The sequence below is a fragment of the Mandrillus leucophaeus genome, unplaced genomic scaffold (genome assembly GCF_000951045.1).
Source record: "Mandrillus leucophaeus isolate KB7577 unplaced genomic scaffold, Mleu.le_1.0 Scaffold357, whole genome shotgun sequence".
Classification (NCBI taxonomy): Eukaryota; Metazoa; Chordata; class Mammalia; order Primates; family Cercopithecidae; genus Mandrillus; species Mandrillus leucophaeus.
Genome location: NW_012103776.1, coordinates 314,012 through 329,828, shown reverse-complemented (window position 1 = coordinate 329,828; position 15,817 = coordinate 314,012). Strand labels below are relative to the sequence as shown.

At 47.6% G+C, this 15,817-nt stretch overlaps 2 protein-coding genes across 2 annotated transcripts in view; one reads left to right on the top strand and one right to left on the bottom strand.

The window, feature by feature from the left end:
- Positions 1-8,989, top strand: part of ZNF212 (zinc finger protein 212) — a 16,194-nt gene extending 7,205 nt beyond the window's left edge. The window contains exons 2-5 of the mRNA XM_011989544.1: positions 3,623-4,012; positions 4,145-4,271; positions 6,085-6,174; positions 6,931-8,989. Of these exons, the coding sequence (XP_011844934.1) occupies positions 3,623-4,012; positions 4,145-4,271; positions 6,085-6,174; positions 6,931-7,787 (1,464 nt within the window). The 3' untranslated portion in view covers positions 7,788-8,989. The remainder of the gene's footprint in view (positions 1-3,622; positions 4,013-4,144; positions 4,272-6,084; positions 6,175-6,930) is intronic.
- LOC105546367 (zinc finger protein 777-like) overlaps positions 1-15,817 on the bottom strand; it is a 374,731-nt gene that overhangs the window by 152,782 nt on the left and 206,132 nt on the right. The window lies entirely within an intron of this gene.

Here is a 15,817-nt window from a genome sequence, read left to right as displayed (position 1 = left end):
TCACTGCAACCTTGAACTCCAGGGCTCAAGTGATCCTCCCATCCTCAGCCTCCCAAGTAGCTGGGAGTACAGGCACATGCCACCACGCCTGGTCATTTTAAAAAATTTGTGGAGGTGGGGTCTCACTTTGTTGCCCAGGCTGATCTCGAACTCCTGGGCTCAAGTGATCTACCTTAGCCTCCCAAAGTGTTGGGATTGTAGGTATGAGCCACCATGCCTGACCTGTGTCTGATTCCCATCACTTAGCATGTTGTAACACATGTCAGTGATTTTGGTTCCTTTTTATTACATGGTAGTAGACTTAGTAGTCGAAGTGGTAGTCTACTACTAAGTAGCAGGCTTAGTAGTGTACTAAGCTATATAGGAAAAATACACTAAATATCTAATACGGTATATAATGAAGTGTCTTATATAGTGTATTTGTTTCCTAGGGCTGGTATAACAAACTGGGAAGCTTAAATAACAGAAATGTATTGTCTCACAGTTCTGGAGGTTAGGAGTCTGAAATCAAGATGTTTGCAGGGTTGGTTCCTTAAGAGGTTTGTGTTTCTCTCCTGGCTTCTGGTGGTGCCATGTGTTTTCTTGGTTTGTGGCAGCATAACTCCAGTCTCTGCCTTAATCTTGACATGGCCCATTATGTATTGGTGTAACAGAATACATGAAGTTAGGTAATTCGTGAAGAAAAGAGGTTTAGTTGGCTCATAATTCTGGTGGCTGGAAGGTTCAAGACTGGGCAGCTGGGCCTCAAGCTGCTTAAACTCGTGGCAGAAAGTGGAAGGGCAGCAGGTGTGTGTAGAGAACACATGGTGACAGAGGAGGCAAGGGAGAGACCGAAGAAGTCAGACTGTTCAACAACCCACTCTAGTGGGAACTAATCCATCCCTGCCAATGACAACTCACCCCTGTGGGAGCGCATTAATTTATTTATGAGGGATGTGCCCTCATGATCCAAACACCTCCCACGAGACTTCACCTCCCAACATTGCCACATTGGGAATAAAATTTCAGCATGGGTTTTGGTGAGGACAAACCATAGTAGACATCTTCTCCCTGTGTGTGTGTCTCTCTGTGTCTAAAGGTCCTCTGTTTTAGGGACATCAGTCATTGGATTAAGGCCCATCCTAATGACCTCATTTTAACCTGATTACCCTTGGAAATATCTTATTTCCAAGTAAGATCACATCCTGAGGTGCTGAGGATTGGGGCTTTACTATATTATTTTGAGGAGACACAGTTCAACCCATGACATTGGATGGATCACAATTTTTTCATCCATTCACTGGTTCGTGAACATGTGAATTGTTCCCATCATGTTAGATAATTCAAAACAGAAGACAAGAAGAAACTTAGTTTAATCATTCTTTTCAACCTCTTACTATGTGGAAGAGGAGGAGGCGTATTCCTTTGCACAGATTCTCACCTATGTTCCTGTCTGGAAAACGTGCTACTAAGCACAGAATGCTGGGCCACAGAAAGAGGAGACTCATAGACTTAAAGTAGAAGCAAAACAAACATGATGGCATGTATATATCTAGTTTAATATTTTGTTTTGTTTCACTTGTAGTTGTTTTTACCTTGAACTTTTCTTTTAATCTTTTGCGGGAGGATGTATTTAAGCTTTTGTCTCATGTGTTCCATGATGAATTAACTGACTTGAGTAACTAGAGTAGGTCATGGCCAAACTTAAATGTTCAGTTCTGCACCAGTCAGTTTCCTTTTGTCCCATGTTCTCTGGACCACGGCCCCTGGCCCCAGCAGTTCTTTCCGAGATACTTCCTCTCCGTGTCTTGGTGGCCTCACTGTGGTTTGAAAAGCAGCCATGAAAGAACATGAAGTTTGCAGAGGGAGTTAGGACTGAAGCGAACGTGCAGGGAGACAGTAGAGGGACAGCTTGGGGAAGACTTCCCGAATGTTGATTTCAGTAATTTTAGCTTCTACGACAGCGATTTTCCTACTGTCAGAGACAGCTCATTAAAGTGAAAATTATAGGGAAAATGTCAGTAGACTTAGTCACATCATTTCAGTAAATATTTTTTAAGGATTTATTCACCATCCCAGCTGCTAGAGTGCAAAGATGAATGGATTAGATCTCGTAGGTCCTGCTAAGGAATTTTGTCTTTCTTGTGGGGAACCATTGAAAGTTTTCAAACAGGGGTGACATGATCAACTATGAAGTCTGGCAGGGATGTGGAGGCAAGATAAGATGTAAATGACATCTTTTATCATATAGTCCAAAACGTTAAATAAAAATAGGTTTAAAATGAACACTGATACAGGAGTCTCAGAGAATATGCTAAGCGTAAAACATAGGTAACAAAACATGCACACTGTAATTTCACTTTTGTTGAAAAAAATAAAAGATGAAAAAAAGCCTACAGGAAATACACCAAAATTCAAACAGCTTCCTTCCCTCCCTTTCTCTCTCCCTCCCTTCTTTCCTTCCTGTTTTGAGACAGGGTCTCACTCTGTTACTCAGGCTGGAGTATGGTGGCACGATCTTGGCTCACTGTAGCCTCAACCTCCTGGGCTCAAGCCATCCTCCCACCTCAGTGCCCCAAGTACCTGGGACTACAGGCATGCATCACCATGCCCGGCTAATTTTTTTTTTTTTTTTGAGACGGAGTCTTGCTCTGTTGCCCAGGCTGGAGTGCAGTGGCACGATGTCAGCTCACTGCAAGCTGCAAGCTCTGCCTCCTGGGTTCATGCCATTCTCATGCCTCAGCCTCCCAAGTAGCTGGGACTATAGGTGCCTGCCACCACGCCCGGCTAATTTTTTGTATTTTTAGTAGAGACAAGGTTTCACCTTGTTAGCCGGGATGATCTTGATCTCCTGACCTTGTGATCTGCCTGCCTCGGCCTCCCAAAGTGCTGGGATTACAGTCGTGAGCCACCGCGCCCGGCCTGCTCCTGGCCTATGCCCGGCTAATTTTTTGAACTTTTTCTTAGAGACAGGGTTTGCCTTGTTGGCCAGGCTGGTGTCAAACTCCTGAGCTAAAGTGATTCAGCTGCCTTGGCCTCCCGAAGTGTTGGGATTACAGTTGTGAGCCACTGCGGCCAGCCCTAACAGCTTATTTCTGTGTGAGAATATTTTGTGTAATATTTTCTTTCTATTCTTCAGCATTTCCCAACATTATTAATGCAATATCTACATATAATTTTTAGTATCAATAAAAGACATGTTTTTTTTTTTTTTTTTTTTTGAGACGGGGTCTCGCTCTATCATCCAGGCTGGAGTGCAGTGGCGTGATCTCGGTGCACTGCAAACTCTGCCTCCCGGGCTCATGCCATTCTCCTGCCTCAGTCTCCTGAGTAGCTGGGACTACAGGTGCCCGCCACAACGCCCGGCTAATTTTTTTGTGTTTTTAGTAGAGATGGGGTTTCACCATGTTAGCGAGGATGGTCTCCATCTGCTGACCTCGTGATCCACCCGCCTCGGCCTCCCAAAGTGCTGGGATTACAGGCGAGAGCCACCACGCCCGGCCCAGATGTGCTTTTTTATTTTTATTTTTTTTTTAAATTAAAAGAAACTAGGTAACTCTAAGCACTGATAGACTTGAACATTGCTTTCTTTACTTGATGTTTGGAAGTGACATTTTCTGACTCTGTGTCTTTGATCTTTCAGCACAGGAGAAAACGACGCTCCACACCTTTAACTTCTTCCACACTTCCTTCACAAGCAACAGAGAAAAGCTCCTACTTTCAGACCACCGAGATCTCACTCTGGACGGTGGTGGCTGCTATTCAGGCTGTGGAGAAGAAGATGGAGTCCCAGGCTGCCCGGCTACAGAGCCTGGAGGGACGCACGGGGACAGCTGAGAAGAAGCTGGCTGACTGTGAGAAGATGGCCGTGGAGTTTGGGAACCAGCTAGAGGGCAAGTGGGCCGTGCTGGGGACCCTGCTGCAGGAGTACGGGCTGCTGCAGAGGCGGCTGGAGAACGTGGAGAACCTGCTGCGCAACAGGAACTTCTGGATCCTGCGGCTGCCCCCGGGCAGCAAGGGGGAGGCCCCCAAGGTAGTCTCATTGAGGATTAAAAGTTAGAAGAGAAGGGGGAGCCAGCCCTTTAATATGTAAGCACCTCAGTTGCTGGCTTTTCTGTCATAGCTGTGAGTAGAGGCACTCACGGTGTGCCATTGGTGATTCCAGGTGTCCAGGTCACTGGAGAATGATGGCGTCTGTTTCACCGAGCAGGAATGGGAGAATCTGGAGGACTGGCAGAAGGAGCTCTACAGAAATGTGATGGAGAGTAACTATGAGACACTGGTCTCTCTGAGTGAGTAGCAGTTTTCTCCCTAGAATTCTGTCTCAGACATACTACAATTCCTGGCCGGTAGCTTGTAATTCAGACTACACCTGTGGCTCTTGTGGCTGTGGGTCCTCTGTTGGCTTGCACGGGTGGAGAAATGCAAGTCTCTAGGTCCTCCCATTTACAGAGACTTTTGGAAAGCTCTCGGCGTTGTGCCTTTCGTGTTTCTTTTCTGTGGTCACATGGTCTGTTCTTGATAGTATTTTCTAATAAATAAAATGTCATATACCCTACAGTGTGATATGGCTAGGGTTCCTCATGTTGTTTTTTGATTTGTTTTGTTTTATCTTTTTTTTTTTTTTTTTTTGAGATAGAGTCTAGCTCTGTTGCCCAGGCTGGAGTGCAGTGGCGCGATCTTGGTTCACTGCCTCCCGGGTTCAAGTGATTCTCCTGCTTCAGCCTCCCAAGTAGCTGAGATTACAGGTGCCCACCACCATGCCCAGTTAATTTTTGTATTTTTAGTAGAAACAGGGTTTTACCGTGTTGGCCAGGCTGCTCTTGAACTCCTGACCTTGTGATCAGCCCGCCTTGGCTGGTATTACAGGTGTAAGCCACTGTGCCAGGCCTGTTTTATCTTTTTTTTTTTTTTTTTTGAGACTCTCACCTAGGCTGGAGTGCAGTGGTATGATGTCGGTTCACTGCAGCCTTGACAGCTTGGGCTGAAATGATTCTCCCACCTCAGTTTTCCAAGTAGCTGGGATTACAGGCACACGCCACTGCGCCTGGCTAATTTTTAAATTTTATTTAGATACGTGGGTCTTACTATATTGCCCAGGTTGGTCTTGAACTCTTGGGCTTAAGTGATCCACCTGCATCGGCCTCCCAAAGGGATTACAGGCGTGAGCCTCCGCACGTGGCCTCCCATGCTGTTTTTAATATTTAAGACTGTTTGAGATGGGTATGGTAGCTCACATCTGTAATCCCAACACTGGGAAGCCCAGGTGGGAGGATAGCTTGAGGCTAGGAGTTTGAAACCAGCCTGGGCAACATAGTGAAATCTCCTTTGCTTAAAAGAAAAGAAAAAAGATGATTTGACAACCCTATGTTACTTTGGATGAGGCAGGCAGCACAGGCTGACCAAAAGCATTTTCTTGGTGTTTGGCCAGAGTTATAGCTGGTCATTGTGGTCTCAATGATTTTTGCTTGTTGATTAGAAGTGCTACTTAATAGGTATAAGTCTTTATATGCAAAATGTTACCTATTACATAATAAATGCGTTTTGTTTGGTAGACAAAGTCTTTTAAAACCTAGGTACATGGAGGAGTGTCAAGTGCCTGGAGCAGAGTAAGAGGTAAAGAAAATAGAAAATGGGCCAGAAAAGTGACCTTGTAAGCTTGGTTGGGTCACATGCTCTCACTGGGACTGTTTCCTTGTCTGTCCCAGTGTCCATCTTACCTTGCAGTGCCTTAGCAAGGATGAAATTAGATCCCCCAAAAGGAAGCATTGGCAAGACTTAAACTGCACACACTTGGAGAGGCAGAGGTGGGTGGTGGTGCCATCAGGGGCAGTGGTAGCTCTGTAACCTGCCTGCCTGAGCCACAGGCCCTCTAATGGAGGAGCACTGGAGGTAGCAGCTAGCCAAGTCAGTTGTTAGGATTGGCCAGAATTTTATAAGTGTCCCAAACTGCTAGGGGAAACTGACATGAGCAGTAGCCTTTGAATCTGTTGAAGCTTTAGTATTTTCTCCCTGCCATTGGTCACCTTGGTCATTGGCAGCTGATCAGTGTGCAGTGAGCTTTTGCTCTCTCCTGGACTCACACCGTGCTGTTTCCCCACCCAGAGGTCCTTGGCCAGACAGAGGGAGAAGCGGAGTTGGGTACAGAGATGCTGGGTGACTTGGAAGAGGAAGGTCCTGGTGGTGCCCACCCAGGTGAGTGGCTCTGGAATATTCTGTTCCCTTCCATAGCCCTCTGCAGCCTAGAGTGAGCTTTCCCATGGCTGACCTGCCAGGTGCTGACTTGGTAAACTCATCTGGCTTTGCTTGTTCTGGACTCCTTTATGATTGTTGTTAGTTCAGCTGTTACATGTGCCTCAACTCCTGCCATCCTGTGGGGTCTTTAAGACTAGCGGCCACATCAATCACTCTTCTTCATGCCCTACAGAATAGAGTACCATACTAGGCGGTAGTCAAAACCTGCTGGAGATTGAGTGTGGGCATGTCAGAGCTTCAGGAGGGAAGGCAGTGCAGGAAAAGCACTTGTCACTAGGTAGTTTGGGAGGTTATGGAGGAAGAACAGAGCTGGACATGAATTTTTAAGCTGTAGGTTTAGTTTGTCTTTAATCCTTCAGATGTGTTATTTTAACACTCTTAATTTAGTATAGTTGTTACAGTGTATTCTGTCATTTTTCCCAGAGATTAAATATAAATTTGTAGACAAGCTTGGAGAACTATAGTTTACAGTATTTTATAAGAGTAATACATTGATATTTCCAATCAACATTGGAAAAACTATACATGAATAGTTTTATACAAGTCTTGGAACCTAGCCAGTGTCATCCTCCTCCATGTTGTCCTAATTCACTTATTCCTGGGGTGCTTCTGAAATTGACAGATGTTTGTTTGGTCCTGAAGAAACCAAAGGTACTAGAATGTGATCTTTTTTGTTGGTCTTCTTCCACTTTGCAGCAGGTGGGGTCATGATCAAACAGGAGCTACAGTATACACAGGAAGGCCCTGCGGATCTTCCTGGAGAGTTCTCATGCATTGCTGAAGAGCAGGCTTTCCTGAGCCCGGAGCAGACTGAGCTCTGGGGTGGTCAGGGCAGTTCTGTCCTCCTGGAAACAGGTCCTGGGGACTCGACTCTACAGGAGCCTGTTGGTGGTAGAGATCCTAGCAGCAGCAGAACTGTGGGCTGCCCGAAGCAGAAATCTCATAGGCAGGTACAGCTGGGCCAGGAATGTGGGCAGGGCCTGAAGCTGAAAAAGGACACTTCCCGCCCCTACGAATGTTCTGAGTGTGAGATCACCTTCCGCTATAAGCAGCAGCTGGCCACACACCTGAGCAGCCACTCTGGGTGGGAGTCTTGTACACCTGAGGAGCCAGAGGAGAGCCTTAGGCCCAGGCCACGGCTGAAACCGCAGACCAAAAAGGCCAAGCGACATCAGTGTGATGTGTGCCTGAGGAGCTTCAGCTGCAAGGTGAGCCTGGTGACCCATCAACGTTGCCACCTGCAGGAGGGGCCCAGTGCCAGCCAACATGTCCAGGAGAGGTTCTCACCCAACAGCTTGGTTGCCCTGCCTGGCCACATCCCTTGGAGGAAAAGCCGGAGTTCCCTCATCTGTGGTTACTGTGGCAAGAGCTTCAGTCACCCATCTGACTTGGTGCGGCACCAGCGCATCCACACGGGTGAGCGGCCCTACAGCTGCACCGAGTGTGAGAAGAGCTTTGTCCAGAAGCAGCACCTCCTGCAGCACCAGAAGATCCACCAGCGGGAGCGGGGCGGGCTGGCCCTGGAGCCCGGAAGGCCCAATGGCCTGCTTTAAGGGTGCAGCCCCTCGCCCGTCTGGGGGGCGGAGGGGGGTGGCATTGGTTCCCCCAAAGAGACACTGCAGTCAGGGACTGAGTTCTTCCTGAGGGCAGTTGTTTCTGATTTGCCTTCCCTTGTCCCAGTACCAAGCCAAGCCCAAAGGCTGTCCTGAAACCCCGTGGAAGAAGAGTCCAGGCCAGTTCTTTACCCTGCTGCCAAGTTTGCTGTTTCTTGGCACCTTCAGGTCTCTGGTTTTCTCATTCATGCCAGTGTTTGTGGGCTGGGGTTGGCGTTCTGACCCCACAGGGACTGGTGGCTGGTTCCAGGGCTCGTCCTGGCATTTCATGTCTTCCCACGGGTTTGAGTTGGGCCATAGGGGTGAGCAGCTGCCTAGAAGAGTTCTGGGAAGTGTAACCCTCCATTTTTTCTTGTTTTGTAATCTCTGTTTAATAACAAGTAGAAGAAATAATTTAAATGAACTGCTTAACCCTACTCTGAAGAACCTTTTTTGGAATTAGATTTTAGTTAATTTTTTAAAGAATACAGCCCAACGCTTTTTTTTTTTTTTTTTTTTTACATTTTAAGAGTTGTAGAAGTTGTTCCTCACTTGGGGACTGGACCTGCCCTCTAGGAGGGAATTGTTAATGGGGCTCTTTTAGCCCACTGACGCTTACTTAGGCCAGAGAGCAGGGGACACGGTGCTGGGTTCCCTGGTGTGGTGCTTGGTGCTCTCAAATTGTCTGAAAAGGACCAAGAGGAAAAGAGTCGGAGGGGTAGACCCTGCAGCCCCTGTTGAGAAGAAAGATTCCAGTGAGGTTGCTGATGGTATGGCTGTGGTCTGGGACTTATGGTGTCTCAGCATAGCCCTATCCTCTTCCCACCTCCTCCTGGCTGTGTTCTGCAGCCTCCCAGAGTAGAAAACTACTTTGTTACTTAAGGTTGTTCACCTTGTACTAGTGGTTATTTGAGTTTGTTCCTATTACACCAATCCTTACTTGAGGTGGTTCAGATTACAGTTTCCAAATGCATTCTGAGATTGCCTATTCCAGAGAGGGTAGAGAAAAAGCACACAGATGCTTGTCTTAGGAGTGTTGAATGTGTGCCCCACTGCTGTCTGGGGGGATGGGAGTGGGCTCTGGGGTCATATGTGAACATCCCCTTGGATGATTTGCAGTTGCCTAGAATAAAACTTGCTACTAGCAAAACAAACAAAAAAAAGTTCATACTGGATGTTTTTCTCCATCTGTCAGAACACTCTCCTGGGGCCAAGGTGGAGGAGAGGCACCTGACCTGGAGTGATGACAGGGAAGGACTGATGGTACAGCCTGACCTGCACTTTCACTTAAACCTAGGACAGAAAACAAGATGTGGCATGGGTGAGAATATTCAGGGGACCTGGAGACAGTCTGGGTGATGGCTATTGGGAGGTAGAAAGAGTAGGTGAAATGTGGGTACCCCAGGGAGTGCCAGGCAGCTGTTACGAGCATTGGCTTAGATATATGCCTAGCCATCTGGATCCATCTTAAACACAATGCTGAGGGGAAAAGATAAGAAATTGAGATCTATAATATAACACCATTTACATAAATTAAAAATGCATGCACACAATACATTTTATAAGAACACTTAGGACCAACGGAGACATGTTAAAGACATTACAGTTTTCCATGGGGAGAGTGAACAAATAGATAGAGGGAAACTTGGGTTGCTGTAAGGCAGAGGTCCCCAACCTTTTTGGCACCAGGACTGGTTTCATAGAAGACAGTTTTTCCACAGACAGTGCTGGGAGATGGGATGGTTTTGGAATGAAACCGTTCCGCCTCAGATCATCAGGCATTAGATTCTCATAAGGAGCGCACAACCTAGATCCCTCTCATGTGCAGTTCACAATAGGGTTCATTCTACGAGAATTTAATGCAGCCACTGATCTGACAGGAGGCAGAGCTCACTTGCTGTGTGGTCTGGTTCCTAACAGGCCATGGACCAGTACTGATCCACAACCCAGGGGTTGGGGCCCCCTGCTGTAAGGTATAGGATTGTCTTGTTACAGAAACTGAACATGGAGGGAATCCTTGTAGGGCCGGCACCGTGCGAGGTGGGTAGTAGCTTCGTCAGGAAAACCTTTGGAGTTTCTTTCCTAAGTTTCTTCTGCAGTCTTTTCTTACCCTCAAGCCTTTGCCTTATAGATACCCTCTCTGTCCTGTCCTTAGTTACTCTTACTTCCCAATTGTTGAGCATTCTAATGTGACCAGCCTTAGGCCTTGCATTGTGGGGAAAAGTGAAGCACAGAATATGGTCCTACTTCTCCAATAAAGTTAAGTTTTCCTTGAGGCTGGGAAATAATTGTATCAAGCAATTAGACTCCTGCTGACACTTGTTGAATACTTGTGTGCTAGGCACTATTTATTTCCATGAAAACAAGTCCTCATAGTTTTGGGTGGTGAGTATGATTTTACCTAATTTTCCATATGAGATGTGGGAGGAGGCCTGAGAAGTGAAGTAAGATGGCAGAGGTGATGGAAACCCAGACCATCTTGCTTCAGAGCTGCACACTTGGCTGTGGGGTGGTATTGCTTCTGTAGTTAAGAACTCTGTCAAAGCTGGATTCTATGTCCTGAAGTGTGGGCTCTCAGCTGGCAGCAGCAGCAACAGCAGCAGCAGCAGCAGCATCCTCTAGGAGTGTGAAATGGTGCAGACTCAGGCTCCACCTAGGCCCCCGAATCAGAATCTGCATCTCAACAAGCTCTCCAGGTGGTTCTGGGCGTGCAGAGGCACTGTCTTATGGGATAGGAAGGACTCGCCTCTTCTTACCTGCTTCTGCCATTCTTCATTGAAAGCCTGTTCTGCCAGGTGCTGAGGAGAAAACAGGAAATGGACTGTCAGAAGGACAGGGATGATGAAGTTAGAAAGATTGAAGTCAACAGGGAAGAATTAAATGCCAAATGTTAGTGACTCATCTATCCTGCCTTTTCTACCCTTCTTGTTCCCAAAGTTAAGGTCCTAGTCACCATTCACCTGAGCTTTTCAGTAACCAGTAGGTCTTCTGCTCTTAGTCACATCCGTTTTGATTCCAGAGTTAATGTCCTTGCACACAACTGGATGTAGACTTGCCTCAAAACCTTGCAATGGCTTTCAGCAGCTACTGATAATGAGCAGTCTTTTTAGTATAGAACTCAAGACTCTGACAACCTGCGTCACCTTCCATTTTTTTCTCTTTTCACTCTATGCTGCTGCCACATTGGGCTTCCTGTCATTCATTCATTCATTCATTCATTTTTTTAAAACTTTTGAGACAGGGTCTCTGTTGCCCAGACTGAGTGTGCCATCACAGCCCACTGCAGCCTTGACCTCTTGGGCTCAATGGATCCTTCCATCACAGCCTCCCGAGTAGTGGGGACTACAGGTGTGCACCAACCACACCCAGCTGATTTTTGTACCTTTTGTAGAGACAGGGTCCCACTATATTGCCCAGGCTGGTATCGAACTCCTAGGCTCAAGTGATGCTCCTGCCTCAGCCTCCCAAAGTGCTGGGATTACAGCTGTGAACCACCACGTCTGGCCTCCTGTCTTACCGAATAAGCCGTGCTCTTCCCCTCTCTGCAGTGTCGTCCTCTGAACCAAACACTATTTTTCACTGTTTTGGTTTATAAGCCCCTTCTGTGAAAGCTTCCCTCATCCATTTCTTTCATTGACCAAATACATATTGAGCCCCTGTTATCTCGGCACTGTTTTAAATACACATCAATGAACAAAATGAAGATCTTTGCCCTTACTGAGTTTATGTTCTTTCAAAATCAGTTTTCTTCCTTTACTGCACCTTGGCACAGCCCTTTCCTAGGTGAGGACAGTATTCCGTTCTGCCTTAGAGTTTTGTTCACTCACAAATATCTGAGTATCCTCCCTGTGCAGAATTCTACAGAGGGGTACAAGGATAAATCTTGCTCTTGGACTTACAGGCTGCTAAGGGGATATAAGAGAATAGTAATGTCTTCAGATAAGTGAGGGTAAAAGGCTGTAAGCATTCAGAGAACAATCATTTTAGATATGAGACGTTGGGTAGACTTTGCCATAGGTGGTATTTGAACTGGCCTTTTAAGGATGGCAGGAAGGACATTCTAAATGGAGGTGACATGACCAAGTGAGGAGACATTATGGGGCATGTACAGAAGAGGAGTTCATCCAATTTGGGGAGGGTGGAGTGTGAGAAGGAGAGTAGTGGGTGTTACAGTTGGGTCAGGCTTCAAGGAGTCTGGATTTTATTCAGTTGGTAATGGGGAGCTGAAGCATTTTGAGCAAAAGAGTGACCCGATTCTAGCTGTGATTTGGAAATACTAATAAGAATTAGCCGGGCGCAGTGGCTCACGCCTGTAATCCCAGCACTTTGGGAGGCCAAGACGGGTGGATCACAAGGTCAGGAGATCGAGACCACCCTGGCTAACACGGTGAAACCCCGTCTCTACTAAAAATACAAAAATTAGCCGGGCACGGTGGCGGGCGCCTGTAATCCCAGCTACATGGGAGGCTGAGGCAGGAGAATGGCGTGAACCCGGGAGGTGGAACTTGCAGTGAGTGGAGATCGCACAATTGCACTGCAGCCTGGGCGACACAGCGAGACTCCGTCTCAAAAAAAAGAATTATACTGTGCTTTTGGGGGGTTGGGGTGGGGTGTGGGATATGCTAGGTTTCGAGTGAGACCAAGGAAGAGTCAGTGAGGACTTACCTGATTGGGTGCAGCTGCAAGGGAAGGGAGCAATAGGTAAGACCAAGACACAGTCACAGGATGTGATGCTGTGGGGAAGAAGGGACTGTGTCTTTTTTTTTTTTTTTTGAGACGGAGTCCTGTTCTGTTGCCCAGGCTGGAGTGCAGTGGCGCGATCTCAGCTCACTGCAAGGTCCACCTCCTGGGTTCAGGCCATTCTCCTGCCTCAGCCTCCCAAGTAGCAGTAGCTGGGACTACAGGCGCCCGCCACCACGCCCGGCTAATTTTTTGTATTTTTAGTAAAGATAGGGTTTCACCGCATTAGCCAGGATGGTCGCCATCTCCTGACCTCATGATCCGCCCACCTCAGCCTCCCAAAGTGCTGGGATTACAGGCAGGCGTGAGCCACCTCGCCTGGCCCCAGGAGGGACCATGTCTTAATCCTGTCAGCCTCCACAGCTCTCAGCACAGGTGCTTGGCACATAGGTGCTCAGCAAACGTTTGCTGAATGAGAAAGTATAATGGACGTTCACAGAATAGGGAGCTTGGTGTTGTCTGAAATAGGAAAGGCTTCTATGGAAGAAGGGAGACTTGGTTGTACTTCTGGTCTCCCTCTACTAATGCTTCCGTTCCTAACATCTTTATAATTCTGTGTGGGTCCACCTCCTAATCTAAATTACATTCCTGGTTTGGACGATGAGGGAGCCACAGCAATTCTGTCTCTGACCTGCCCCTATCTCTTGGCTGAGGATGTTCTGGTGGGGACAGTGGCACTTGAGTGTGCTGACCTCTTGAGTGACCCTAGGTGCTACTTTGATGGCCCTCAAACTGTGACAACCCCACCTTCTGGAGGTGCAGTCACCCCTGTTACTCCACGGACTGGGCCTCCACTGGATGTTGTTAGTCCACCCAGAGATAATCAGGTCCTGGAAATCTGATCCCCAAAAAAGCAAACTCACAAGAGACAGATTAAAGATGAATGTAGGCTGAGCATGGTGGCTCATGCCTGTAATCTCAGCACTTTTGGAGGCCGAGGTGGGTGGATCGCCTGAGGTCAGGAGTTTGAGACCAGCCTGGCCAACAACATGGTGAAACCCCGTCTCTACTAAAAATACAAAAAATTAGCCTGGCATGGTGGTGGGCACCTGTAATCCCTGCTACTCGGGAGGCTGAGGCAGAAGAATCACTTGAACCCGGGAGGCAGAGGTTGCAGTGAACCGAGATCGTGTCATCGCACTCCAGCTTGGGCAACGAGCGAAACTCCATCTAAAACAAAAACAAAAACAAAAAAAACCATGTAATTTTAATTTATATCAGAGCTGACGACACGCTGGCTGGTCTGCTCAGAAACCACATTATGGTGCAAAGTGTTCATTTATTAAATATATTTATAGAATCTGAGCATGGGAAATGGGAGGTAGCTGTGGGACCCTGATAAACAGTGCCAAGGTTTTCAAACTGTGGTCACCAGACCAATAGAACCAGCATTTCTTGGGAACTAGTTAGAATTGCAAATTCGCATCACTTTTATCCCCTCCTGCTTCAGACCTAGAAATGCTGAGGTTTGTGCCTAGCATTCTGTGTTTTTAACAAGCACCCTCAGTGAACATGATGCACGCTCAAGTTTGAGTACCACTGACTTAAACTTTTTTTCTAAAAAAACGAAGACTAGCTGTCAAACATTATAGCACTCTTTTCTCAACAGAGATTAAATTCTAGCATTTTTGTCTCCAGCCCATTTTCCTGACACCCCCCCCCCCGTTTTTTTGTTTTTTTGTTTTTTGATATGGGGTTTTGCTCTTGTTACTCAGGCTGGAGTACAATAGCGTGATCTCGGCTCACTGCAACCTCTGCCTCCCCGGGTTCAAGCGATGATCCTGCCTCAGCTTCCAGAGTAGCTCACCACCACACCCAGTTAATTTTTTGTATTTTTAGTAGAGATGGGGTTTCATCATGTTGGCCAGGCTGGTCTCAAACTCGTGATCCATCGCCTCAGCCTCCCAGACTGCTGGGATTACAGGCATGAGCCACGGCTCCTGGCCCATTTTCCTGACCCTTTCTGTTTGCATTGGGCCTTAACTGTTACTCTATAACGTCACCACTTACCGGTATTTTATAATCCTTAATAGATTGTACTGATCCCTGATAAGATCCTAGGGATGCTCTTAATGTCTTTAGTGCATATTTGCAGTTTGGGTCTTAGGTTGGGATAGTTCAACAAGCATTTCCAAAATGAATAATGCCAAATATTGATTTGACTTGTTACCTTAAAGTAACACGTCCTAACCTTTCCGCAAACTCTAGGGGTGCACCTTACTTAGGGTATCAGATTGTGTTTTTTTCTGATAGTTGACCACGCTTTTGCTTGGCTCAAATATTGGTGAAAATAATTTCTCACCCCCGCAAAAAAAGAAAAAACCAAAACCAAAACCAAAAAACCCCAAACAAAACCAAACACAGAAAGAAACAAAACTGCAGATTTCTAGCGGGAAGAGTTTGCCAGCTTGTTGGACAAATAGTGTGAGATGAATGGGAAATGCGTTAAAGACAGAAAACAAAGCTTCAACTGCATACAGCACATTTAGTTCAATGTGCCTCAGCACAGGCCGAGGAAAATGGGTCCTGCGGTTTATTCAAGATGCCTCAGGGCCTAAATGAGAGATGGACTGATTCATACTTGCTGTGATCCGCAGCCTGGACCATAGCTACAGAAGGGTCCTAGTGGGTGGCTGAGGACTTTCCCTGGGTGGGCCCCGGGAGGAGGAAGGGACCCCAGCGTCCCCAGGAGGGGAGGGCAGGCTTAGGAGAAAAAAAAAATCATACAATATTCACCTTTGTTCTATAAAACATAAAAGAGTTTAAAAACGTTCATCTAAGTTTCCTTGGCTTCTCCCTGGGTACACACGTATCCTTTTTACTTTCCCCAACTCAGTTCTGTGGTGCGTGGGAGGCGCTGCAACAGAGGCTCGGTTCCGACTGGAGCCCCGGCGAGGGACGCCCCGGTTCCCCACGTAGCTTTCCCTCGCGAGGTTTCGCACTTTCCAGCGCAGCTCCTTCCCCCAGCCCTCCCGGCTCCCGCGTGGGACGCAGAGAGGGGTTGGGTGCCGCGCTGGCCCGGGAGTGGCTTATGCCTGACGGAGCCCGGATGGAGACCGTGGGACGCCCGTCCCGGCGTTGACTCCCGCGCCCCGGGTGAGGGTGGGCGGCCGCGCCTGGGTCCCAGACGCCGCGGGCGCTGAAGGCCTCGGGTGGGCGCGGCGCGGCGCGGTGGCCGCGGGCGTGCGGTCCTACGGGCTGCAGGGGGCGCTGTGCGCGCCCTCAGTCTCGGCCGCCGAGCGCAGCTCTTT